At 42.5% G+C, this 26,697-nt stretch overlaps 1 protein-coding gene across 9 annotated transcripts in view; it reads left to right on the plus strand.

Annotated features, from left to right (window-relative positions):
- The first annotated feature begins 18,887 nt into the window (after positions 1–18,887).
- GRIA3 (glutamate ionotropic receptor AMPA type subunit 3) overlaps positions 18,888–26,697 on the plus strand; it is a 271,951-nt gene continuing 264,141 nt past the window's right edge. For 8 of the 9 annotated variants that reach the window (XR_011536230.1, XR_011536229.1, XM_070606090.1 and 5 more), the window contains exons 1-2: positions 19,438–19,571; positions 20,731–20,889. Coding sequence is in view for 7 of the 9 variants with exons in the window: in XM_070606090.1 (XP_070462191.1) it covers positions 19,463–19,571; positions 20,731–20,889 (268 nt within the window). In the remaining 2 variants the exon portion in view is untranslated. Of the gene's footprint in view, positions 19,572–20,730; positions 20,890–26,697 lie in introns of all 9 variants that reach the window. The other variant, XM_070606087.1, reaches the window with a different exon arrangement.

Below are 26,697 nucleotides of genomic sequence, written 5' to 3' on the forward strand. Positions count from 1 at the left end.
TAGAAAAGCACTCATAAAAAATGTTTCCATCTCTGATAGATGCTCAGAATGTACAATGCAGTTTTGTTTAGGCTATACACAGTTAATAAAAGCTATTGTTGATGGTTTCAGCATGATTATTGCTACTATTTGGGAGTCCAACAACCTAACACTCTTTGTTGCCTTAGTTACTATTAAGCATTTTAAGCTCAGAAGGGAAATAGAGAAAAGAAGTAAGTTTATGAGTGGGGGCTGTGCAAGAGTGAAGTATTGATACGGGTGTAAGCATCAGTCCAAAAACAAGTACAGAGGACACAAATAGGCAATTCACAAAATAAGAATGACCAAGAAGCATATAAAAATGCTCAATCTCACCATTACTACATGAAAAATACAAGTAAAATCAATGTGATTTTTTATTGAGAAAATTAGCAAATGTTAAAAAAATGAATAACAGCAAGAAGTGGTGAGATCCATGGAAATGTACACTCTTGCACATTGCTTATAGGAGCATAAATTGATCAAAATTTTTGAAGGAAAATTTAACAATAAGTAGCAAAAGTCTTAATATTTTGCATATCTTTTGACTCTGCAACACCATATCTAGGAATTTATCTTGTAGAAAGAATCACAAATGAGAACAAAGATATATGTTAATTGAGCTTCACTGCAGCATAATTTGCCATCGTGAAATATTGGAAACAGCTGAATCAGCCAATAATAAAGGATTGATTAAATAAATTATTGTATACCTATATATGCAGCTATTAAAAAGCACATTATAGGAGAAGATTTAATGGCATGGAAAAATGTTTAAATATACTATTCTAAAAATATATTGAGTTAAAAAACTGGTCATAAAACAGTATCTAGAGTGTGAAAACCACACACATACACACACATATATATGTTTGCAGTAATCCTTAGGACTGTTCATAAATATTTTCATGTCTCCTTCAAGGCACATAGTATAATTGTACTTCAGCATCCAGATCCTTTGATTTTAGGTATGCCCACTGTGTAACACAACTGGGCAAGTGAAATGTGAATGGAACATTTAAGGACCAATGCTCAATTTGCCACATGCCCCTTTTCCTACCCTGATAATCATGGAAGCATATGTTGAAAAGGGTCTTCTATCAGCATGGGTCTCTACATGACTATGATGTGCAGAGGTTCCCTGCCCACATATGTTGGATACGTAAAAAGCCTTTATTGTATGAAGCTATTGAGATTTGGGGTGGTTTGTTATTACAACATAGCCTGGCCCTTATCTGCTCCTACCGAGTGTGGCGAGCTGAGGGGTGGGGGTGGGGGTGGGTGGAAAGAAGAGGAGGGAGAGGAGGTGGGAGGAGGTGGAGAAGGAGGAAGAAAGACTAGATAGTTTTACACGAAAATAATAGACTTATAGGTGATTTTCATTTTTGTATTTTGTTATATGTGTCTTCTAAGCTTTCAACAATAAACATGTATGATTTTTATACTGAGGAAAAACACAATGTTTTTTAATGTGTGTAAAATTATCTCTTCCTTTTCTCATCTACCTTGTCCCTTCAAACACTTCTATACAATTCTGAATCCTTAGGAGAAGAATATGAGCTGTGGAACCCTAGGTAAATCATGTAGTCTCTCTTGGTTTTCCTCCTACCTCAATGGCTTCTACTTTGCAGTTTCCTTTGCAGACTCCTCTTCATCTCTCCAATGTTTCAGTGTTCACATTCTTTAGGTCTTGGTACTAAACCCTCTTCTCTTCTCTCTCTACCTCTTTTCCCTCAGTGAGCTCATCCAATCCTCTGGCTTTGAATGTCATTTATACACTGCTGACTTCCAGATATATATCTCTGGCCAAGACCTTTCCTCTGAGCTAGAATCTCCCAAACAATTACTCACTTGGCCACTCCACTTGGATATCTCACAAACATCTCAAACTTAACATGTCTAAGCAGAGCTCTTGGACCACCACTCCCACTTCTGCCAAAACCTGTTCCTCTCCAAGACTTTCTCATTTCAGTTAAAAGAGAGGAGAAAGAAGAGAAGAGGAAGGAAGAGGAGGGGGTGGTGGTGATAGAGGTGGAGGAGGAGGAAGAGATTACCATTTACCCAGTTTCTCAAACCAAAAGCTCAAGAAATGTCTTTGCTTCCCCCCATCACTCCCTCCCTTCCCACACCTAAGCCATTAGCCATGTCAATTCTACCTGTAAAATTTACCTATCCACTTTTCTCCGCATTACTACCTCCCTATGCCAAGCTCCCACTATTTGTTGCCTGGACCATTGCAAAAATCTCCTAATTGGTCTCCAAATTCTACTCCTGTGCACCCTACAACTCATTCTCTATATAGCAGCAAGAGTGTCCTAAAATATAGGTCATGTCCCACATTTATTTAAAATCCTTCAGTGGCTTCCTACTGCACTTAGAATAAATCTTAAATCCATACCATGCCCTACAAAGTTGTAATTGTTCTAGCTCCTGTCTTGCTCCCAAACTTCATTTCATGGAACTCTCCCCTCACTTGCCACATTTTAGTCACTCTAGCCCTCTTTCAGGTCCTCAAAGTGGCCAAACACATTCAATCTCAGGTACTTTGCACAGGACCTTCCCTCTGCCTGAAAAGTCCTATCTCCTGTACTTCATTTGACTGAATATATCTCATCCTTCACATATCAGTTAACGTGTCATTCCATCAAATGAGCCTTCCCTGACCACCCTATCTGTGGCAGAAAATGTTGATTACCCCCACAGCAACAACCACATCTACTTTTTCTTTGCTATCACAATGGTGATTTTTTTTCAAGGATATGGCTGTCATGTGGTCAGGGGAATTTGGCCCCGTCTCAGTCTCAAATGGTGAATCATAACTGGCCTTAGACAATCATGATCATATCTTGTCCTTTTGTCAGGGACCAGCTTAGAGATGAGCACATGACCCAGATCTGACCAATATGACACAAAGGGAAATCTGCTTTGGGAAAGTCCTTGCTGAAAAAAAAAAATAAAGGAAAGAGATATAGGAAAAGAAAACAGGGCTGGCCCAGTGGCGCAGCGGTTATGTGTGCACTTTCCGCTTTGGTGGCCCAGAGTTTGCCAGTTCGCATCCCAGGTGCGGACACGGCACCACTTGGCAAGCCATGCTGTGGTAGGTGTCCCACATATAACGTAGAGGAAGATGGGCATGGATGTTAGCTCAGGGCCAGTCTTCCTCAGCAAAACAGAGGAGTATTGGCAGCAGGTGTTAGCTCAGGGCTAATCTTCCTCAAAAAAAAGAAAAAGAAAACCCTAATCTCCTTTAACTAGCTGTTGTGTGTCTACATGTGATGCTTGCAACTGTAGAAGACATCTCACAACTGTGAGTGACGCATTACCCACGTGCTAAGAATGGTAAAATAGAAAGATGGAAATTGCCTGGCTCCCTCATAATAACTACACTGTATGTCTGAATTGACCGTGGATTCTCTTACCTCTAGACTTCCTATTCAGTGAGATAATAAATCCTACATTATTTAACCTAATTTTAGCTTGGCTTTCTGTTACTGGCAGTCAAAAGTTCGTCCTCACCTTCTATTCTCTATTGCAGCATCCTATTGGCTTTCTTTTTTGAACAAATCAAAATGAGTTGTTACTATATTTGATACTTGTTTGGTTTTTTGTTTGTTTAACTTCCATGAGAGCAGAGTCTATGTCTATCATGTTCACCAATGTCTGCCACAGTATCCAATACACAGTAGGTGCTCAAGAAATATTTGTTAAATGAATGACCAAATGTCACATCCACAGGGAGAACCAACTAGGTGGGTTAGATGGTGATTGTTACAGTAGAGGATATATACAAAAACTAAGAAATAAATTATAATTGTGCTTTGAAAATGACTTCCCAAAGAATCTTGATGCCTGATGTTTTAAACTTTAGTTTCAAAGGGATACAGATGGGGAAGATACTAAAATAGAGGGCTGGGAATTTTAGCTCTAAGAGCTCTTGCCCATCCTCCATGCAATGTATGTGTCATCATCACAAGAAGACAAAAGACAATCATTTCCAAATATCTACCACACTGAAGTGAGTTCATGTTCCTGCCTGGAACAGACCAGGCACCTAGGCTGGATTATTTTATTTCTCTACTCTTTCATCAACTTTGACTTATGAAAAGCATTTTTATTGTCTTTCACAAATTCCTGAAAATCTAAAATGATAGCACAATCCCATAGAGCATGTCATCTAGATGATGGCAAAAGTCTTACCCAGAGGCATTTATAGCTTATCCAACTTTTATCCAAACCTGACCAAGGGGTGATATGGAAGTACTATAAGCCCCTCAAATCATACTCACAGGAAGCACTTACACACCGCCTAAGCATAGGGCTGGACCTGATCTATGTATCCAAACAGTATGACTTAGGTCATACTGAGAGACTGTATCTTCTAACCAAAAAATGCCCCCAGTTTGCCAAGGTTCCTGAATTCCCACCGTTATCACTGCTTCATTGGACTAACACAGTTATTTCTCCAGAAGTCCCCTATTTAAATGTGAATACACTACCTAGAGAGGCTAATAGGTTAATTTTTCAGCATTCATTTTTGAACAGATGGCAAAGTCCTGAGGGAATGGAATACTGTAGAAAACAGTTAAGCTTTAGTAGATGTGAGAAAAGAAAGAAATTCTGGACATGTGAGAGCACATGGGCACTGGAAAGCTAGAGAAAAAGAGACGGTAAAAGAGCAAGGAAAATACCAAAAGACAAAGCTAGTCAAGACTCAAATAGCACCAATTTGCCCCTGGGTCCAAAAAGACCCTGGTGCTACCTGATTGCTCACTTCTGATGGAAACCTAAGGGGACAAAACATCACTTAGTCTCTTATCTGTCTCTTCATCTGTAAAATGGAGGCTGAGGAAAAATATAATCATAGTAGGTGATAGCAGCTGCATAAATAGAAAGGCAGATAAAGAAAAGGACTAATGAAGGAAACAAAGTAGAAAAGTACACATTTTAGAGGTCTAGTATCAATAAGGCTAGTCTTGAAAACTAACCTGGGTTAAGGTGTGATTGACTAAGGTGACCAAATTTCCTAGATTATACAGTTTGCCTGATGTCCTGGTTTAATTATTAACAGTGTCCCCTTCTATTCTCAAAAGTGTCCCAGGCTGGACAATAAATTATATGGTTGCTCTTATGAAAGACTGGTGATGGCATCATGTGGATAGACTAGAGATGTGCTGAGTTACTAATTTTCTTCAGGTCTCAAGGCCTGGAGTGGCCAGTCTCCCAACTTGTTGACTCCAGCTCTGAGGAGCTGCTGTGTGCCATGATGTAAAGATGTTGGGAAGCATGTACCAAATGCAGGCAGTACCGCCCTTTTAAGAGAGGTCTTCCCAAAGGAGAGGGTGAAGATGGGAATTTCAGAAAGCACAACAAGGCCAGTGGTGAAGATACAAAAGGGGTGATATGGAAGCACTAGAAGCCCCTCAAATCATACTCAAAGGAAGCACGCACTCACCGCCTAAGCATAGGGCTGGACCTTACCTATGTATCCAAACAGTTGTCATGCGTTCCATTCCTACCCATAAGGGAAATAATGTTTATTCTAGACAGTATCACTCAGCCTCAGGCTGGGCTGACATTCATAGATGGGTCTGGCCATTTCCTTAGCCCACAATTTGTTAGAAATAGATCAGTCCTCGTATAATGCCAAGCAATTACAATAACCAAAAAAAAAAAAAAACTAATAGCCCATGCACAGAGAAAATACAATATGAAAAAATCTGCTACATCTGATGTGAAAAGAAGAATCATTTGATTATAAACATTGGATTTCAGTTCTCATCTTACAGCACCAGAGAGGAAATTGTTCCAAAATTGGTAAGTTGTGTTTTTCCTTCCCAAAGTTTGTGTTCCCATTCAAATTGCACTAAATCTTTAGAGACATTGCCTTCTGAGCCTAAAACCTGTTTCCCCACCTAATTCTCCTCTCTTAGTAAATGCTTGTAATGTATCTAGGAAATCAAAGATATAATTTCTTTTTCAATACATGCAAAGACATTCGTCTCCTGTGGTTGAGGGGGTGAGTTAAACTCTACAAAGAAATCAGAGGAGGATGGATGGGGGTTTCTGCGTAGCTCCTTGCCCCTCTGGCACTAGTTTTATTACTCTACAACAGCATCGATGTGTGGAAAAAAACCCCAAGGTTCTGGCCTCTTGGCTGCTCCCAGAAAAAGCCAGCGTTATCTCAATGTACACTGAGGAGCAGGTGAGGAGAGAAAAATAAAAAAGATAATCAAAGCCTCCCGCCAGCCCTCCTTGCCTCTAAAGTCTTCACCGAGAGCCCCAGACTCCGCTATTCTATCTTCTGCCGTGTGCATAGAGAGCAGGTCATCAGCAAAGCTAATCAAAAATGCATTCATTACCGCAGAGCGGCAGTGAGTGAGAGCAACTGCAGCTTTCATTTGGCAAGTGGTTTCTGGACTGGCACAATCTAGTCTCTGTGGCTCTTTGGCAAACCTTTTGCATCCCCCTGCTCTCCCCCTCTCTCCCCACCACCCCAGCCGTCTCTGTCACGCTCTACTCTGCTTCTCCATTAAAGGCAATCTGATTCATACACTTGACAATGTTTTCCCCTCAGTCACCACAATGTTGCTCTGTAAAAGCTGTTTTCTGTCTAATAAGTCTTCTGAGTATTTTTTAAAAGGTGTTTCTGCACTTAAAAAATACATTTTTTTCTTTGTTTTCAAAGCAGGAAGCCATTTCTTGCCAGGGCTAAGCAAACTCAAATGCTGACAGATTCTGCAAATGCACAAGTGTTTCCTGCTTTCTTCAGCTTAGCAAAATGGACTCTCTCAGAGCCCCCAGCACCAAAAAAAGCTCAGAGGGAACTGTACTAAAAGATTCTGATGGGCCTGGAGCTAATGACAATAATAACTAAGGTTGCAGAGCGTTTATTACACATCAGGCATCATCCTATGCACTTTAATCATCTCATTCAATCCTCACAAATAGCCTTGTGGGGTATATGTTACTATTATCATCCCCATTGTACTGATGAGGACCATGAGACCCAAGGAGGTCAAATCACCCTAATACCAGTTGTGGATGGAGGATTTTGAACTCAGGGAGAGTGGTCCTTGCTCTAAATCTCCCACACACATACACACACACACACACACACACACACACACAACGGTTCCAATGGAAGAAGACAAGTATACCACTATACACATTGCCTCATCTTCTCTCAGAGTATAAAGTTAACCCTTCCAGGGCATGTGGTTACCATTCAGTGAATAACTATTTTCTAGGACACATAAACAGTACTCCCTCCATCCCCTGAAAAAATAAATCTGCTTTATTTAAGGTGGAGAGGGAAATTTATAAAAATAAAACTCTCAGTCTTTGTTTGCCCCAGTGAGTCTACAAAGCAGGTGGAGTGGCCACTGAGTTTGTATGGCATAGAGGCAGCTATCTGTTCTCTGCTCTTTGAGAACACACAAACTAGTTGGGATGTCAGGACCCACACATGTACACATGTGTGCGTACACACACATACACAGTGTGATGTGGAGGTAGGGTGGTACAGAGGCTTCTGGATTTGATTTCACCTCATAACTTATAGGTGTGTGACCTTGGGTAAGTCACTTAATCCCTCTGTGTGTCTCAGTTTCCCCAGCTGTAAAATTGAAATAATAATATTATCTACGTCATAGGGAGCTATGAGGATTGGGTGAGCTAATGTATTAAATCACATAGCACATACCCAGCACATAGTAAGTACTTGTTAATAATAGCTCATATTATAATTCCTTTCCCATTGACATGAAATTTATAGTTTATGTTATATATCCCAAGGCTTCAGTGAAGAAGTGAATGGTGGTAATTAAGGCAGAGAAGGGCAGTATTATATATGATTTATTAACACTTTAACTTTGACTGGAATAATCTGACATATGTCTTACCCTGCTTCAGAAGTATTCTATGAAAAGACTCCAGATTGGAATACTGGGGCTTTGAGGAAGCCAGATATTTCCCGATTTAAGCTTTGGTAACAGAGAGGGTTTGAAAAATAAACAGCCCCAAACTACATCTTTCTATTCAAAGAAATCTGCCCTCTAAATTGTGGGGGATTGTTTGTGTGTGGGTGGGTTTTTTTAGTACATGTAGGAAACCACAAAAATGACAAATTAGTCAATTTTTTCACTTGAAAAATTGATTTCCTTCAGGGTTCCTTTAAGTGGCAAGCACCTGTCATGGATTTAAAATAGGATTCAATTTACCTAAATTCATTTCCACACAAATTTTTAGATGAACGCCCATTGCATAAAGCAAGATTTGCCCATATTATAAGGTATAGCAGCAAATTGCTGATGTCCATTTCCACTTTCTCAGCATTTGCCACCCAGCCTCTTATCATGCTGTGGCCAGCTACAGACATAGTCAGCCAATTTCCACTTTGGTAAGAAACAGGAAACGTTATACTAACTCAGACCTTCAATTCTTCTCAACTGCCATCCGTTCCTTAGTGGTAGCACAAGGACTGCTTTCTGCCAATTACCTTGTAGAATATATCAACCATTTATCTAACAAAATCCTGAAAAGAAGACAGAAAGGATGGGTACATTTCAATCATGAGAAGGCAAGAAGAAAAAGATCCTCTCCTTTTCTCCCACTAAATCCACCCTCCACTCTTCTCCACCGTGCTCTATACCTCAAGAGGCCTTGTCCCGAGCATAATGTACGACCACTGCTCTGTAAGACTTTGCCAAAACTAACCACCCAGACAAAAGGTCATTTTGGTCTCTTCTTTTTTAGTTCACCCATGAAATCAGAGACTTTTTCTCCCCTATATTTCGCCTTACTCATGAACCATAATGTTAAACAGAGAACCATTGGATCTTGTTTTTGGTTAATTCATGCATTCATTCACTCATTTGACAAAAATTATTCAGTATTGGTCACATTCCAGGCATTGTTCTGGGTATTGCAGTTACAGTAATAAACAAAACAGACAAAAGAAAAAATTCCTGAACACATAGAGCTCACAACCTTAAACAAAGCTGGTAAAATATCTAAAGTTTAAATATAGAGTTACAGTGTATTTCAATACAAAAGAAGTTGGTTCCCTCAACTTTCACTCTGGTTAGAAGAACAATAAAGTGTTTATAATGCTAAGAAATTGATTTGTTTGGAAATGTTATCATTCCATTCATTTATGGACATATTAATCACATTACTCCTAATTCCAAAAAGAAATTTGAGGTAACTTACAATAAAAGATACAAATTTATTGCCTTAATTTATTACCCATAAATCCAGCTAAAGCAAAAGTCAAGTAATGTACTGAAGAAGTGTAAGTTTCAATAGTCAAGACCCTGTGGCTTTCTGCTTGGGTAATTTGTCTGCAATTATTGGAAACATCCACAAGGTGGTGGTAATGATGCCTTAGTTTAAAAGCATACCAGAAGGGCAGGCTGATATAGGTATGATCTACCTGAAATGACGGTACAGTGAACTTCTCCAAGCACAAAAACTTGTTTCTCAAAACCCTTGTGGCAGAATTCATGATTAAAGAGCTTAGGATGTTTTCATGAAACTTCTTAAGAAGGTTGAGATCTTGAGAGAGCCCATGAAAGCCCTTATTTATTAATTCATTCAGCACGCCTTTATTGAGAAGCCTCTGGGTACTAAGCACTATGAAAATCATTTACAAACAAATTTTGTATTCACAAATATACAATAAAGGAAGCATCCTAAGTAAAAGGAAAAAGCAACAACACTTTTCACATTGTAATTTGTTAATAAAGGGAACTGTGCAATTACTTTTCCTTTACCATCCCTTGTTTGATAGATGCTTCTCAGGATCTCTTTCCTTTAATGTTTGTAAAAAATGCTTCTAATTTTGGTTTGCATTGAATATGGGGACAATAATAGTACTTACCTCAAAGAGTCACTGTAAGGATTCAATGGGACAATATACTTAAATCATTTAGCAGAATAACCGGTATGTGGTAAGAAATATATGTTAGTTATCATCATCGTTGTCAACATGATCATGATCATTGTCTTCATTATCAACATCATCATCACCACCATCAGGAAATACCAAGTTAATCTGTCTATATCAGAAATTTGGGTAAAGGCAGTTCAGAATTGGGGAGGAGTAACTGCTTTCTCTTTATTAGCAAAACAGGACAACATTCTAAATTCTTAACCAGAACTTTAAGGGAGAGGGGACGTTTATTTGTTTTTGCTTTGTACGGTTTTGCTTTGAATTTAAAACCATTGCCTCACAAGGACTTTCCCAGTGTGGTGCCTCTGGATATAGAATGATCTTCCCCCTAGGGAACTCAATTTGAGTTTAGATAGCCAGGTGGGTAAGATTGTAAGACCACTCTTCGACTCGCCTCCTGCCAAGATACAATGATTTTAAGTTACTTTTCTCTTCCTTTGTAACACAGAACTTCTCTTGAGACTGGGGCTACCCACTGAGGAAGGCCAGGAGAAGCGTGAGAAACTGTTTGCAGCCTCCCTAGAGGAAGTCCCTTCATTTTCTTTGGACCATAGGGCTCTTAGTGAATGAGCTGTCTCCCTGGGGCCTGGAGTCAAGAGCCCAGGGAACCGAGGAGGGAGGCTCCTCCCCTCAGGGCCAGCTTCACAAGTGTGACCTGTACAGTCACGCAGTGTCCCATGCCAGAAGGGCCATGTGCTTGGTTTAATGTTCTGCTGTCTCTGCCTTAAAATTCTTAATAACATTTGAACAAGGGGCCCAGCATTTTCATCGTGCATTGGACCCTACAACTTATATAGCCAGTCTTCTCTGCCCTAAAGAGTTTCTAAATGCTGGGTGAGCTTTGTTCTTGCTCTCCTTCCTTCCTGCTGCTACTTAGAGTCCAGCTCACTCCCCACCCTTAAATCCAACTAAATGATGATGGCTTGGTGGACACCAGCTTTTTCCTAACCCTGAGCTCTGAAGGTCACTATAGAGATATTTTATAACTTCTGCTTCTTCTCCTTTACTGTTTTCTCTAAACAAACAAACAAAAAAGAGCAATGAACTATAACATTCCTTGAAGCTCTGATGACTAGAAACAGGCCCTATAGGTATCTTGCAGTGAATTAAGGCAAAAGAGGCAGCATAGGAAGTCAGGAAGCCTTGGCTTCTGCATCAGCTTTGGGGAAGTGACAGACTTTCTGCCCTGACTCAGTTCCTTCACCAGAGAGCTATTGCTATAGAATGTGTAGAAAAGTAAAAGCAGTAGAAATACTCTCAGGAAGTTCACATTTGCGAAGTTCATATTCACACTGAGGCTCAGAAAGTTTAAATTATTGCCTGAGGTCCCATTCCTAGTAATTTGGGCAGAACTGCAATTAGAATCCAGGCTTTTGGATACCTGATCCAACATTCCATTTCTGAAAAGGTGTGTATAAACCACTTGGTTTTAAAAACTCCTATTCTGAGTACATAGGAGTACGGTTTCTCAACAGTGGCACTATTGACATTTGGGACTAGATAATCCTTTGTTGTCAGGGACTGTCCTGTGCACCGTAGGAGGTTAAGCAACATCCCTGGCCTTTAGCCACTAAGTGCCAGTAGCAATCCACCCTCCTCCCAGGTGTGACAATCAAAAAAGTCTCCAGACACTGCCACTTGTCCCCTGGGGGGCAAAACCCATCCAATTTATAACCACTGCACAAGAGCAGTTCACTATTTAAAGGAAACCTTTGTTGATTCATTTAGTAAACAATAAAACTCTCTCCAAATTTGTATTTCCACATACTAGATTTCCTTAAACTGAGAGATACCTTATTTTCAAAGGAGAAAACCACTGATTTTGGTTTTGTGGGTAATCATGCAGAAAAATGTAGAATGGTTATGAGATGCCTTTCTTTTCCCTCAAAATATTATTATGTTCACGGAAGTGATACAACAGATTCAACAGAATATGCTCACAGCACACAGATTAGAACAGATTAAACTTTAGGAAATCCAGCTATTTCTCTTTAAGAATTAGCTACAGCTAAATATACTAAAATTCAACTGTTTCTACTTATCTTTTCATTCCCCTAAATACTCTGAATTCACTTTTAAATCAGGAAACTCAGAACTTCCTACATCTAAAGGAGTGTTAAAAATACCTTATTCCTCAAAATGGATAGAGTCAAATCCCCAGATGACAGATTAGGAAACAGAAATTTAGAGGCGGAAATAGTAAACAAGCAGATAGCAAGTCTTCCATCCGGCCCTTAAAGCAACCCAATCAGCCACACGTTGCCTCAGCTAGATGGACTGTACAATTTATCATCCAAACTGGCATACTTCTGAGAGTGAAAGGCGGCATTAGTAATAATTGTACCAGGACAATGGGCCTAAACTTAATTGTCCTGGGCAAACCAGGATGCACGGTCACCTTATCACTCATAGAAAAACAACACTGCCGGATGCCTACTGTATTAGTTAGCCCAAAATCTTAGTGGCTTAAAACAACAATCATTTATCATTTCTCACCCATCTGCATGTTGGCTGTGGTTCAGATGATCTAGACTGGGCTCAACTGGGCAGCTCTGCTACAGACCACAGTAGCTGAGATGACTCTGCTCTCACCTTCAGGTCCGTGAGCCAACTGGGGCAGTTCAGCTCCACATGTCTCTCATCCTTCTTGAGGACCAGCGAACTAGCTGGATACTGCAAAGGTGGCACTTCAAAGGTAAAGATGGCAAGCAGAAATGCATGAGGTTTCTTAAGACACAGGCTGAAATTGATGCACTGACACTTCTAGCCACATGCCATTGGCCAAAGCAAGTCACGTGACGAAGCCCAAAGTTAAGTGGCAGAGAAATAAACTGCCCAAACTGAGGCCAGGATAAACGTATGGATTCAGGAAGGAGTGAATAACTGGAGCACTCATCCAATGTAACACATGTGCTTCACCTATCTCAACCCCATCACCACTCCCTCACATACAAACACCTCAAAAAGGGAAAAGTCTATTTGCCTTCGTGTGATATGCTATGATACTGACTCACAGTCATACAGTCATGTGATTTTCCAAATCTGGTGTCAGTTTCTAATTTTCATAAGTACTCAAAACATGAAGGCTTTTCCAGTTGAGTATAAAGCATAACTCCTCAACCAATTGGCACTCAGAATTCCTCAATAAAATTCTCAAATCTGCTCAAACATACAACCCCTCCCCAACGAGAGCTGGGAGGCAGAGTCAGTTTTACGTTGGGAGCTAATTTCCTCCTGACTTGCCTATGCTGTTTCACAGTGACAGTTGCTAACCTTCTCAGAGGGGTGCAAAAGTATATATTAATAAAAATGTCAACAATATCATCTTTGGGAGGTAACCTGGAATAATTCACAATAAATTAACACTTCCCATCAGAGAGACATTGCAGCTTATAAGAACATCACTTTGTAAGAAGCGGGAGTCCGGAAGCCATGTAATCTCCATCTGCAGTTTTCAAGCCCATTCAGAGCCCACCAGGGGATAATTACTTGCTAAGATGTACCCATCCCAGCAGAATATATTTGTTACAATTCAATTCTCTCACAGCATGAAGGAGACTCTGGTCTGGTGGATAAAGCCCTAGAGGAATAAGAAACTCCATTTCCCACCACTTGGCTGTGTGATCTTGGGCTGTTCACTTAACCTCTCTGATTCTTCAGTTTCACAGTCTATGGAGTAATACCCTAGACCTCTGCTTACCTTGAGAAGGATGTGGGGAGGAGTCACTATATCCTTATGTGAAAAAATCTGCAAGCCTATTTGCTTCTACCCCTAGGAAAAAGAATTATTTCTGTATTAGTTTCTCACCCTGGACACTCAATATAACATGACTTAAGAACAGAACTTAACATCAGGCAGATGCATCATGAACTGAATTTTGGGGGCTGAGTTACCAAAGTAACACAAAGATCTCACCATTGAGCAGTTTATCTCTAAAGGACCAAAGACAAGGCCATTTCAGCAAGTCATCAGGGGCCTGATTCAAGAGTAAAATTATTACCACTCACAATTCTCAAGAGCAGGCCTTTGGGAAGATAGAGATTTTAGTGGTTATTGTGTTTGTTTCCCAACCTCCATATCTCCCTCCCCCACGGTGTGTCAGTCATGTGGTTTGGTGAGGGGTGGGGGAGGATTGACTCTACTGCCTACTCTCAGCTCTATGGATGGGGCATAATCCTATTTTCCCACGCCATGGTGATTGGTTCAAGTAATTCAGGTCTAAGCATGATATTACTTGACCACAAGATTTGATCATGAATGGTCATGATTCAGTTTGAATCAATGATACAAGAAGGTATGATGCAGATGTGAAGACAAGAAATACTACAGATATTTTGCCATCATGTGGGAAGTAGAAAGGAGAGAGGAAAAGAAATTAGGTCTTTGATAAAATTTTTGAATGACTGAGTCTAATCATTCCGCAAGCTAGTCCTACCTCTGTCCCTTCCAGTTATAAGTCAATGTATCTCCCTTATTGTTTGAACCAGTTTTAGTGGGGTTTGTCTTATCTGAAGTATGAAGCATCCTAACTGATATAGGAACTGACGGGGTCAAGAGTATGGTCACCAGCCCTGAGAGTGCCTAAAGAAGGCAGTGTGAAAGTACTTAGTCCAGAGAGAAATGTTTGGAAGAAGGGTACCAAAAGTGAAAGATCACCTCCAAGTAATTGTGCCCCAAAACAGCTCCTGGAAATGTCTTCAGGACAAAAAGTGAGTTCTAAACACCCTTACCATCTATGAAAAGCAAGCCAATCTGAAAACAATTTGAGATAAACATGGCCACTGCTCACTTGGTGTGACTGTCTCCTCCTGGAAGTTGCTATGGATCCATCCTGGGCACATTAAACCTAAGTTCATAAACCTTCTCCTGTGACCCACACCTATACTTCCACCAGAAGCAGTTCTAAGTAGGCCCATGTCTGGAATTTCAGCTCCTCAGGGCTATTGATTTGCTCAGCAACACCAAGGACAACACCTATGTAAAGGATTTCTACAGAGGTTTCTGGAGGGGGTCACATAATGGAGAAAACTGAATGACAGACAAGTAAGATGGAGGACCCAAGCTTTCTTAGATGTCACACCCAATCTGAGTCTCCAGAAATGGCTGGACTCTATTCTTCCCAAAGAATCCAGGAATAGAAGTACAAGAAAGAATCACAAAAAATCAGTGGTACCTAGATTAGTTCCTTGATTAGAGTGTAAGTTGAAGTTAGGACAGTTTTCCTGACCCTAAGAAAATCCCGCCTCATGGAATCACAAGACCATAGAAATCATAGAAACTGTCTTGCTTCCTTATATCCCTGGTGCCTAGCAGAGTCTGTCATACAGCAAGTGGTTAAATGTTTGTTGAAGAAATCAAAGTTTCAACTTTGAATTATCTTTCCATTAGGCAAACGATATAGTATCTTGGTTTCATTACCTTTAAACGGTATGGCAGTTTTTCTACTAATGAATCAGGATGATATCTGTTGTTATTTTCCTTATTTGCAAGTATATGCAAATAAGAAATTTCAAAATTAGCAAGTATGAAGCTCAATGTATAGTATAGATCCCTTCTCCAAAGTCCACTGGCCAACACTTCCTTCCGCTTACCCAAGTGCCCCTATCCCAAGCCTGAAACAAACAGAAACCTCATGAAGAGAAGTACTATTTTCACTTTTGTATTGTAAATTTTAAAATTTCATATTTTTATGCTGCCTCAACATCCCCACAAACAGGCTGTGAGCACCCGCCCAGGTGACGAGGTGCACCAGTGTGATGAGGCTGGCCCCCGCTTCAAGATCCCTTTCTTGTCCTCTCCTGACTGTGACCTAGTGACATTCAAATACATAAATGACATCCTCTCATGCCTTTTGCTTGTGTAGTCCATTCTGACCCCCAGTAGAGGCACTTGTCCATGGGTCTCTCTCTGTCTCTCTGTCTCTCTCTCAACTCCCCACCTGCTTTGTTGAGCCCACTCCCTTGGAGCTCCCTCTATGTGGCCCCCCTTTGTGGCATATAGGGGCTGTTTCTCTAAGACCTGTGAATATAATAAACTTTGTTTTCCGGCCCTCTCCTGTGTCTTCCCTGTGCCCTGACTAACATCTCACGAAAGAATACAAAACAACTTCTCAGTAAGAACTGCAATGAATTATTTTCTTGCTGCTTAAACTGTATCACAGAACTCGTTTAAAAGTGCAAACCGTGGGCCTTAAGACTAGCAGGTAATCCTGAATCCAGCAGGGAAACCTCTTAACCACAGAGGGAGAGCTAGATTTAGGGTTTTGCTGGCAACTTCTGGTTGCTATGATGCTGCTAATACAATCTCTAGCTCCTCATTGGAAAATTAAAGATGAAGTTCAAAAAGTGTCTCACTGCTTTATGGGATGAGGGATCGACTGCAAAAGAATTTGCTTGCATTATACAGGCTTTTCAAGCAACAGCAATATGCCTAGTCCACCATTCTGTCCCTGCCGGCTGAGATGGGATTAGTCCAATTCTGCCAACAACTGCCACTGACAGCTAAAAGTTGAAGGAGTGGCAGCAGATGAAAGAGAGGGAAAAAGACAGTGGGCAGGGGAGACTGAAAACAGAAAGGATGAGTGCCATTTACAGTGATGAATTCAGTGGAGGATTTTCAAGTGCAGATGCACTGAAATGCCTTTCTTCCTCTCATCTTTTGTTACTGAACCACACCATTACTCTTCAAGCCAGATGACAGTGAAGATGGCCACAAATCTCTTTGTCCACCTCTTCTCATGGCTGGCCAAGCATGGATGGGGACCTGATTACCCTCAGGAGTGAAGTGAGGTGTGGTGAAAGCCACCCACCTCCATCCAAAATATATTGTCCACCCACCTGAAATCAAAACTGAAACTCCTCATTAGAGTTATTCCTTTGGGTCAATGCATTGAAGAGTCCTATTAAAACACAACTATGTTATGTAAAAGGAGGAACATACAGTGCCTGACACAGAGTAGAGGTTCTCTAAATGTGTCACTTTTAATATTAAATTGTCACTGCTTGCCACTGGAATCTTAGTAAAGATTCATCTACTAGATTCTCTCCTGTCTCCTAGGGCTCTTGAGGAGCAACGATGGGAAGAGGTTGACGTGGAACACTGGTAAAGAATTGGTAACAGAGTCTGAAGTTTGAGGGATGGTGGAAAAAGGGGAGGCTGACAGCATGAGGAGACTTTTGGGAGAAAACGACATTTTTAAAAGATGACAAAGAAGAAAGGAAGTTTGGAAATTAACACGTATTGATTCTTTTGTGAGACAGGCACTGAATTAGATGCTTTCACATCCACTATCTTATTTAATCCTTATTCAATTCACAACCACTTTATAAGGAGAAAAATATTAATATTCCCACTTTGCAGATGGGACAACTGGGGTTCAGACTAAGAAAGTCACTCAAGGTCACACACTGCCTCTATGTGATGGAATACAGACCTGAACCTGGACCTGTCTCCTAAGCCTATCTTCCTGATCATGCTATCTCACTCCCCACATTTGTCAAGGGACAGCCAGCCTAGTCTCTGGCTACCCTCTTTGCTCTAATGTTCCAACCACTTGCAAGTTCAGGCTCCTGTGACTCCCAGGTTTCTTCCTCACTCCTAGCCACAGACTATCGAAATGGAGACAAAAGATTTCCATGGATGGTGGGGTAGGAAGAGATTTTGTATTATTAGAATGGATAAAAAATTGGGAAGAGCCTAGAACCATTTTTCTGCTTGCTCAAGGGTTTGGAAACTTTCTATTCCAGGCTCCAACTTATGTCATGCCAAATCCAAAGTTCTGAAGTAATTGGTGTACCAGTAGGGCCCCTGGGCCCCTGACCTGTATCCCCTGACCCATGTGTACCAGTTTGCTGTACACCAGCAGGAAGGTTTATTTCCCAGGTAGACCAGGAGCAGAGGAGAGGAAAAGGAGAATAGCTGGTGTGGGGAGGGATAAAATCTGTCCCTTTCAGAGTAGGTGAAGTAAGAGTGAAAGACTTGGGAGATAAAGAGGCTTATGTTTTTCTCATCACTGGAGAAAATAGCTAGGGAGAGGAGTCTATAGCCCAAGAGGTTCTTCCACAAAATTTTGTGGAGGGGACCACCGCCAAACTGAGATCCAGGCTGCACTGTCTGACTTGAAAGTTCCTTCCTTCCCTTATGGCAGAGAGTGAAAGAAGAGTAGGGGAGAACAGATAGCCTCTGGGGTCATCAATCAGGGGCCTAGGCTGCTATGTGAAGAAGCAACACCAAGGGAGCAAGGCAGCTAGAGGCAGTTTCCTCCAACTTTAACTTTCATTCTCCATCCTTATCGCAGCTCATTCCCACACCGCTCTGCTCTTTTAGTCGGTGGGACTGAGAGCCCTTTTCATTAACCTTTTAGTTATAACTTCCACGCACATACTTTTCTACATCCTCCAAAGCAGTCAGCCCCACACAGCCCATCACTGCCCCCTCCTCTTGTCAAGCCCAGCTCAGCACTTGGGTAAGGGGAGGTATTCGCTTCCCAAAGCTGTGGGACTTGGGGGGGTTGTTCACTCGCCCTCGGATCTCTGCTGTAAAAACTGAGCGGCACGACCAGACCGGGCATGCGCAGCATCTTTGGGCGCATTGTGATGGGAACTGCTTCTCCGAGTCTCTACAAAGACTCTGGAGTACCCACTAACCGCCCCCGTAAGACCCCCCTTCTTTAAGACAGACACACAAATGCAGAGGCAATGCAGCTTTTTTCTTTTCCTTTTTTCAAAGGGCCGGTTGCAGCTTGAAAGGCTGGTCCACGTGAGGACTAGTGTATTTTTATTGATCCCGTCTCTCGTGTTGACAAACGCCAGCGCCGAGGCTTTGCAGTCCGGGGCTGCAGTTTGCAGTGGAGCTAAGCGGTGTGCGGCTTTAATTCCACGTCAGATCAACTTTGATCAATATCCCCCTACCGGCCCAATTGGAAGAGCCCAATTCACCGGCGCTGAGCCTTTTCGCTCTTTGCTTCTTTTATCCCCTCTTTAGACCCACCATCTTCTGGGGGAGAAAAGTCTCAGATTTTCTTTATAATTTCTTTCTTTCTTTCTTTTGTTTCTTTGTTTTTATGTTTTTCGATATCTTCTCCTTTTTGTTTTGTTTTGTGTTTTAGGTCTTTATTCTCTCTCTCTCTCCCTCTCTCTCCTAGTGATAGGGAGAGAGATCGCTTTGGCGAACCAAGCTTGCAGCCAATGAACCCGCCTTCCAGATTGGTGTGAAGACAGAAGTGAGGTGGGGGGCGGGGAGGGGGTGTGAGAGAGCCTGGGCTCGAGAGGGAGCGAGCAAGAGAGAGAGACAGAGAGAGAGAGAGACAGAGAAAGAGAGAGAGAGGAGGCGGTGGAGGAGGAGGACTAGTGTGGGGTGGAAAGGAAGAGTGAGCGAGAGCAAGTTGAGGGGAGGGGGTGTAAGAGCCGGCGAATTCTTTTTCTTTTTCTATTATTATTTTGACGACTCCCGAGTTGCGCCCATGCTCTTGTCAGCTTCGTTTTAGGCGTAGCATGGCCAGGCAGAAGAAAATGGGGCAAAGCGTGCTCCGAGCGGTCTTCTTTTTAGTCCTGGGGCTTTTGGGTCATTCTCACGGAGGATTCCCCAACACCATCAGCATAGGTAAGCGCAAGTGAGCCAGCCAGTCGAGCCGGGCTCTCCTGCACCCGAGACCACTGCTCTGGCGTGGCTACGGCGGCCGTGGGTCCCTGTCCTGCATGGCCTGGGGAAGGGACGGGGGACGGGGATCGGGCAGGAATCGCGGGGATCTGAGCCCCGAGAGCTTGTTGGTCTGGGGAGCATCGGGGACCAGAGAAGGGTCTCCTGGGGCAGGGGGCGGGGGTGGACTGCCAGGTTTTCCGAGCTGAGTGGAGCAAGGGAGGCAGGCAGGAGGCTGAAAGGCTGCAAAGGGGTGAAGAGTCGCGGCTTTTCGGCTCGTTGCTCTGGACTTTGTCATGGCTTGCGTGCCGCCGCTGGAAGTTGTCCCAGGGTGATGCTGCCTGTCTGGCTGCGCCAGGGCGTGTAACCCGGCCCGGGGTGCCCTGTCCCACGTCTCCGGCTCCCCGGAGACAGGCTAGTGCTGGGGGCAGGCGGAAGCCCACTCTGGATCCCGCAGACCCGGGCAGCAACCGGGGTGGGGGGCGGATGGGGTAGGAGGCGGGAGTGAGACAAGGAGCTGAGCCAGCGAGCAGCGAAGTCACGCAGACCACGAATTCATGAATTGCCGCTGTGTCTGTCTGTAGCCAGGCTCCGGGCGCTGGGAGGGAGTTCTCTCAGCTTCTGTCTGTATTTACAAGTGGAGAAGTTAGAATTGTTGCCATTACTGAACTAAACCCCTCTATTGTCATGAGGGAGGGAGGTGGCTATGGGGAACAGGATAGGGGAAATGAAATTGTTTTTCTTCCCAGCCTTTCCCTTTGCGCCAGGAAAAGATGAACCAGCTTGTGGAGATGGGCGTTAGGGTGGGGGGTGGGGGAGAGGAAGCTACTGCCTGAGAAAGAACCAAGTCCCACTCTGGGTTCCATCGTCCCACCCCAAAGCAGCCCCCTCTTCCTTCCTTCCCCTCTTCTCTGCAGCCTCTCCTCTTCAGTCTAAAGGAAAACCAGGTTTCTCTTGTCCAAAATTTGACTTCACAAGAGTCTTGAAAGACACACAGGTTGAAAAATCAGTCATCACCGCGCACCCCAGTACCACTGAGGGATATCTCGTATCTGTAGTGCTCCCCAATTTCTAACCCGTCCTGGGGGGACACAAGCCAAATCTCGGTTCCCTTTGCTTATAGGTGGACTTTTCATGAGAAACACGGTGCAGGAGCACAGCGCTTTCCGCTTTGCCGTGCAGTTATACAACACCAACCAGAACACCACCGAGAAGCCCTTCCATTTGAATTACCACGTAGATCACTTGGATTCCTCCAATAGTTTTTCTGTGACTAATGCTTGTAAGTAGATCTGCTTGTCCTCCCTTTGGGAGCTTGGGGACCTCATTTGCATTTTGCTTGTGGGACTTGGGGTCTGCATATATGCTGGGGGTGGGTGATTGCCTCAGTAGACATTTTAGGGGCTCTAGTCAATACAGGTTTTATGCGGCATACATCAACTCTGGAGGATCCAGCTGGGGGAGGGACTTAAGGCAGTGAACAAAACTCTGTTGTGAATAATGTTTGATGCAAAAGTTTTATTTTCCTCCCTACTAAATTGGCGTTCCCTCCCCCACACCTCCTTTTTCTTGGCTGGAAAAAATAGCATGGTTGTTCAGGGAAATTTCTTCAGATGGGATTAAAAAAAGAAGCCTCTTGATTGAGTCAATTCAGGATGTACATTACTTGACTGTTAAAGCTAGCGCCTGACTGTAGAAATGAGCTGAATTTGACAATTGCCTAATATTATAGGAGCCAAATATGAGAAGTTCTGCAAACAGGTGACCTTGAGGGACAGATCAGTCTGGGTTCCCTGGCCTCCTTCTGTCCTAGAATATCACCTTTCTTACCAAGAGAGCTCTGATAGGAACTGATAAGACTACAAACTGATTACAAGTGATGAATGCCTGGCAAACTGAGATGAAGGGAGAAAACAGTGCTCAGGTGACTATTTAGAAAGCTCCTTCTGTTCTATCATCTCCCCTAATGTTGTTCACCCCCCTCGTTGTTAAGGACAAACTTAGAGCAAAGGTGGAGGGGGAGGCGTGCAGCAGGAAAACTGAACGTCAAAAGTGAGGAATTTCATCACCCCAAAGCCACTTCTGAAATACCTAGTTGTGCCCTGTGCTTATGATTGTTCCTCTGGAAAGGGGACATTTTGAGAAGTAAAACCACGGGAACCCGAATGACTAATAGCCTGTTGGACACAGGTTTTTCTTGAATGGAATGTTTGATGAGAAAGACTGAGAATTCTTCATTTGAGCTTATTTCACTAAAAGTTTTCACAACAATGAGGCTGATGATGGCATAAATATGTTTTGCTTTTATCGTGGTGTAGTTTGGAATTTTTGTTTTTTGATTTTCTTTCAAGGGAGAAATGATATTTGTGTTTGGTTGGGTGAAACTTTGTATATGACTTTCTTTAAATTTTTCTGCCTCAAAGGATATGTGAGTTCCAGAAACTGTTGAAAGGATCTCCAAGGGTATAGCTTCCTTCAATCTAAAGACTCAGGTCAAGGGGATGGGAGTGAAGTACTTTGCAAAAAATTTGACAGTTATCAGCTTTAAGAAAATTTTAGCTGAAGGTACAGATCCTTATATGAACATGTTCTGAGATACTCTGTATTTGACATTCTTTGGCTTTCCGACATTGACAAAAATAGGAACTTATTAATTCCAGCTAAGTGTGAAAGTTACAAAATGTCTGTCTATACTTTGCATCTTATTTCCGTAATCCCAGCCTGTCTCTACAGCTCTTACAACACACATCTGACTCTTAATCCTGCAGCACTGGGATCTTGTCAAGAGGCTGAATCTCGAATGAAGCTTCCTAAGTATCAATTAGAACAGATTTAAAACCAAATACATGAAACTACCAGGATTTATTATTATTAATAACAAATAATATTTATTTCAATTCACTTTAGGGTCTTTCCACTGATGACTGGGATAAGAATGCCAATTGAATTCTCAGGAATGATTGATTTCCAAGGGTTTTGGTCCTGTTTTTTATGGTCAAATCAGATTGACACTCACCAGCCTAGGGCCATTAGAACCCTGCTCAAGGATCAATCAGGAAATGATCCTTGCCATGTGAAAAGCTCAGGTTTGAGAAGAAGCAATAAGTCACCCATACTGGTGTTGAGTTGCCTTAACGCTTACCTCTCAGGGTAATAAAGGAACAACCATGAAAGGAAAAGAAATTGATCAAAACCCCCCACCCTAAACCCAAATCACTTCTGCTTACAAGCTTACCAGGCTGGGTTATGGCTGGGGGCTTGAAAGTGTGGGATAAGGGGTATGGCTCACTGGGAAAAAGACAAAGAAAACAAAAAGATGACCTTGGCCTTAATTATGCCAAATACACACGTATGCACACACTGAGACACATGGGAGAAATATCCAGACACCAGTAATGTCTACCCGGCTGCCTGTTGCACTCTTAGACTTTACAGCTCAGAAGACAGAAGAAAGCTGTCATCTTCTCTGGTCCCCAAAACAGTCCTCTCTGAATGTCACAGTCATTGAATGGAGGCCAGATCTCAAAGCTGTCTCCCGGCAGCTGCTGCCTAGAAGCTTAGTAGGAGAAAGATGACTAGTTGAACCACAGTCTGATAGTCTCTGAATGCAGAAAACAATCATTTTATGGGGCCAGGGAAACCCTGGAGGTGTAGCTCATTTCTCCACCTGGCCTTGATTGTTCTGTTTCTCATGGAAGTGAAGATCACATATCTCAGATGGCATACAATACTGGTTCACTACTGGAGCCTGGCAGGTGACCCAGGTTCCATCCTTCCAGTTGATGGCACTATCATGCAGAGAAAAAATCCCTAGATCATCTGGTCTGCCCTTCTCTAGAGACCTAGGGAGAATTTGAGAAAACCCCAGATGAGTCCGAATCTGGTCACTTGCCCCACCTATCTGGTTCAATATAGAATAGAATAGTAAAAATTAAAGAAACTTTCCCTTGTTCCCATTCAGAATTCCTAGTCTCGGCTTCCCCTAGCACTCGAATTGATTTATTCCCATCTTCTTGCCTGCGCCCTCAAACCTGAGGCAGGCACACACTTTCAGGGGGCATAGATATGCAGGTAAACAAATATCCAAAGAACAAATAGAGGGTAATGCCTTTTGTATGTGTCCCTGCTCTCTGCTCTCTCTCTACATCCCCTCCCCAATGTATTCAGAGGGTTTCCTTGCAATGAATCGCAGGCATCAGTTATTTAAAGACTCTTCTTCACCAGCAACCAATTATTTTTTTTTTTTGCATAGCCCCCAAGAGGTTTGCTTAAGACAGGTTCCAACTTCATTCGGTGTCTTGAGGCCAATAAAAGCCTCTCTGGCTTTGAAAGGTGGTTCATTTGGGATCTCAGCTCAGAGGTGAATAGAAGTTTATCAAAGAGACTCATCTGATTCAGAACACATGTCCCCATTTCATAAGGATTAATTGCCTTACTTTTCAAGTTAGCTAGATAACCCCAGAAAGAAGGATGGTTTGAATATTAATGATTTCATGATACATGCATTCATACACACACACAGGCACCCATGTACACATGATCAGTATATATGAAAAAAGATGTGCATACATGTTTTAAGTTACATTTCTCTTCTTTAAAAAAACAGATTTGATCATCATAGGGCTTTGAGGGATGTGGAAAGATCAAGGGACTGTTGGGTCCCATTGGCTTTGCTTTGCTGCCCTGGTTCCTCAGGAAACACCTCCGATTCCCTTGAAGTCCCCTCCTGTGTCTTGCTGCTGTGCACTTGTAGTGCACTCCACACTACATCGCCCCAGCCTCTGCAGTGTCAGCTCATTAGCACACAGATCTCATATTCCCTCTCCGCACTGTCATTGCAAAAATTGCTGTTGTACACCTTTATAGCCAACAAATGTGCTCTGGATTACGTACTGTTTGCAAGGCAAGAAAAAGGCAAATGTAACCTTAAAGGTTATTCACCACGGAATTGTGCTCTAAACGTATTGGCTTAAATAAAAATCTGTTGATGAAGGCACAATAGTGACGGTGGGACTGAGAGTGAGACTTAGGAATGTAAGCTCTAATGGATCCCCAGGCAAAATACCTTTGGCTGGCTAAATCTAACTCATCAGCCGCAAATTTTTTTCCCATTAATTTTTTTCAAGCCATTTGAAATACACCTGCTAACTGAGAGCATGCTCCTTTTATAACTGAGTGCATTTCGCTACCAAGTGTACTTAGCTGAGACAGGTTTCCGTCTCTTGCCCACAGAGTCACAATCTAATTATCTAATTATTCTAATTGCCAGGATCCATTTAACTGTTTAAGTCCATTTGGGAAGGAAATGTCTTCCCTGATCCTATTCTCTGCTCTCTGGTGGGTTTTGTTTTGTTTTCGTGTTTGTCCTTTTCATGTAATCTTTGGAACCAGGTTGAAGACCCACAATATCACAGCTCCTGCCCTCAAACAGATCTTCCTGTACTAACCAAGTCTACTGCTCTAGCTCCACTTCCCACCCCCACGCCCCCATCTTTGCACCTTTGCTGTTCTCCTTCTCTCCTCTGTCTGCTGGCCAGTCTTCAATAAGCTCACTGGCTTAGCTCACTTCTCAGCCTCTCTGGCCAGCTGGCTTAGCCCACTGAAGCAGGAAGAGGTCGCCTCAGTGGTGCCAGTCAAAGATTTAAGTCACCTTCTCACAAGGTTTATTATGGGTTTTTTTTAAATCTATTTTTTATGTGGAGAGGAGGGAGAAAGGTGATGCTGTTCATTTGGGCCATAAAAATAGATGGCAATCAGCAGGCTGTAAAGGTAAGCCTCCCGCAAAGTGTCTTACCTCCCCTAGAAAGCAGCTTCCTGTTGATCTGCTAAGTGGAGGTGGGGGGGCGGGGGACAGGAAGGGTTTGAGGGGAAGGAACACAGAAAACTATTTTGTTCTGTATGTATGGTTACTGCCAAATGAGCCATGGTTTTTCTTCCTTTCAGCAATTTTAACATTTTTCCTTAAAATGAAACTAGTTTTCCACATCCCCCACTTCTGCCTCCATCAGAGGTTGTTTCCTTTTTTTTTTTTAATTGGCCCTGAGCTAACATTTCTTGCTGATCTTCTTTTTTCTTCTTCTTCTTCTTCTCCTCAAAGCCCCCCAATACATTGTTGTATATTCTAGTTGTGAGAGCTCTGGTTGTGCTATGTGGGGCACTGCCTCAGCATGGCCTGATGAGTGGTGCCATATCCATGCCCAGGATCCGAACCAAACAGTGAAACCCTGGGCTGCTGATGTGGAGTGTGTGAACTTAACCACTGGGCAACAGGGCCGGCCGCTGAGGTTGTTTCCTTAATTCTGCGTTTCCCTCCCTACTCCTCAAGATTGAATGAGAATAGTAGGGGTGGGTTGAGATTTTGATTATGTTTCTGGCTCCTGATATATTTTTAAATTTCAATATTATGGGTAGTCAGAGGTGATTGGCTGATTTCATTTGAACAGATTGAAAAATAAGTGAAGCTGCTGAGGCATCGTTATTGGTATTCCTTTGTGGCTAAGAGAGTCGTCATTTTTATACAACTGGTTAAAGGATTAAAAGCATGGATTTTAAGAGAGGGCTGAAATTTTAGAAGACAGAATTCCTAAGTTTGGGGGAGGGAAATAAACACGCTTATTCAGATGATTTAACTTTGGACTTGTTAGGTTGACACTGCAAATATATTTGAAGGACCATTCATAAAACTTTCTATCTTCTTTGAAGAGCAGGAAAATTAGCTGCATACTTTACTTGGTCCATTAAAAAGAATCAAGTTTTGGCTTCGATACTTTGGGTCTAATTAGATAAAATGTCCATAGGAGGGTGCAATTAAAACCCTAGGTGGGGGCGATGGGTATTCTTCAACAGGAGTGTGGGAGTTGTGCAGACACAAAAGAAACTCCCTCCCTCCTCAGGAAATGTCTGGGCTCCAGACAGAGATACAAATAGCCTCTGCCTGTGTGTGGGATGAGCCTTGAGCTACAGCAGCAGCCCGGTACCAAAAGGGGGTCAGTACTTGACAAAAGGTTAAGATGAACAGAATTTGTCTTCCTCACACTTCTACCTCCTCTTCTCTTGCCATTATTTCCCCTTCCTGCTCTGTCTGCCCAGC

Source organism: Equus przewalskii, chromosome X, assembly GCF_037783145.1.
Source record: "Equus przewalskii isolate Varuska chromosome X, EquPr2, whole genome shotgun sequence".
NCBI classification, from domain to species: domain Eukaryota; kingdom Metazoa; phylum Chordata; class Mammalia; order Perissodactyla; family Equidae; genus Equus; species Equus przewalskii.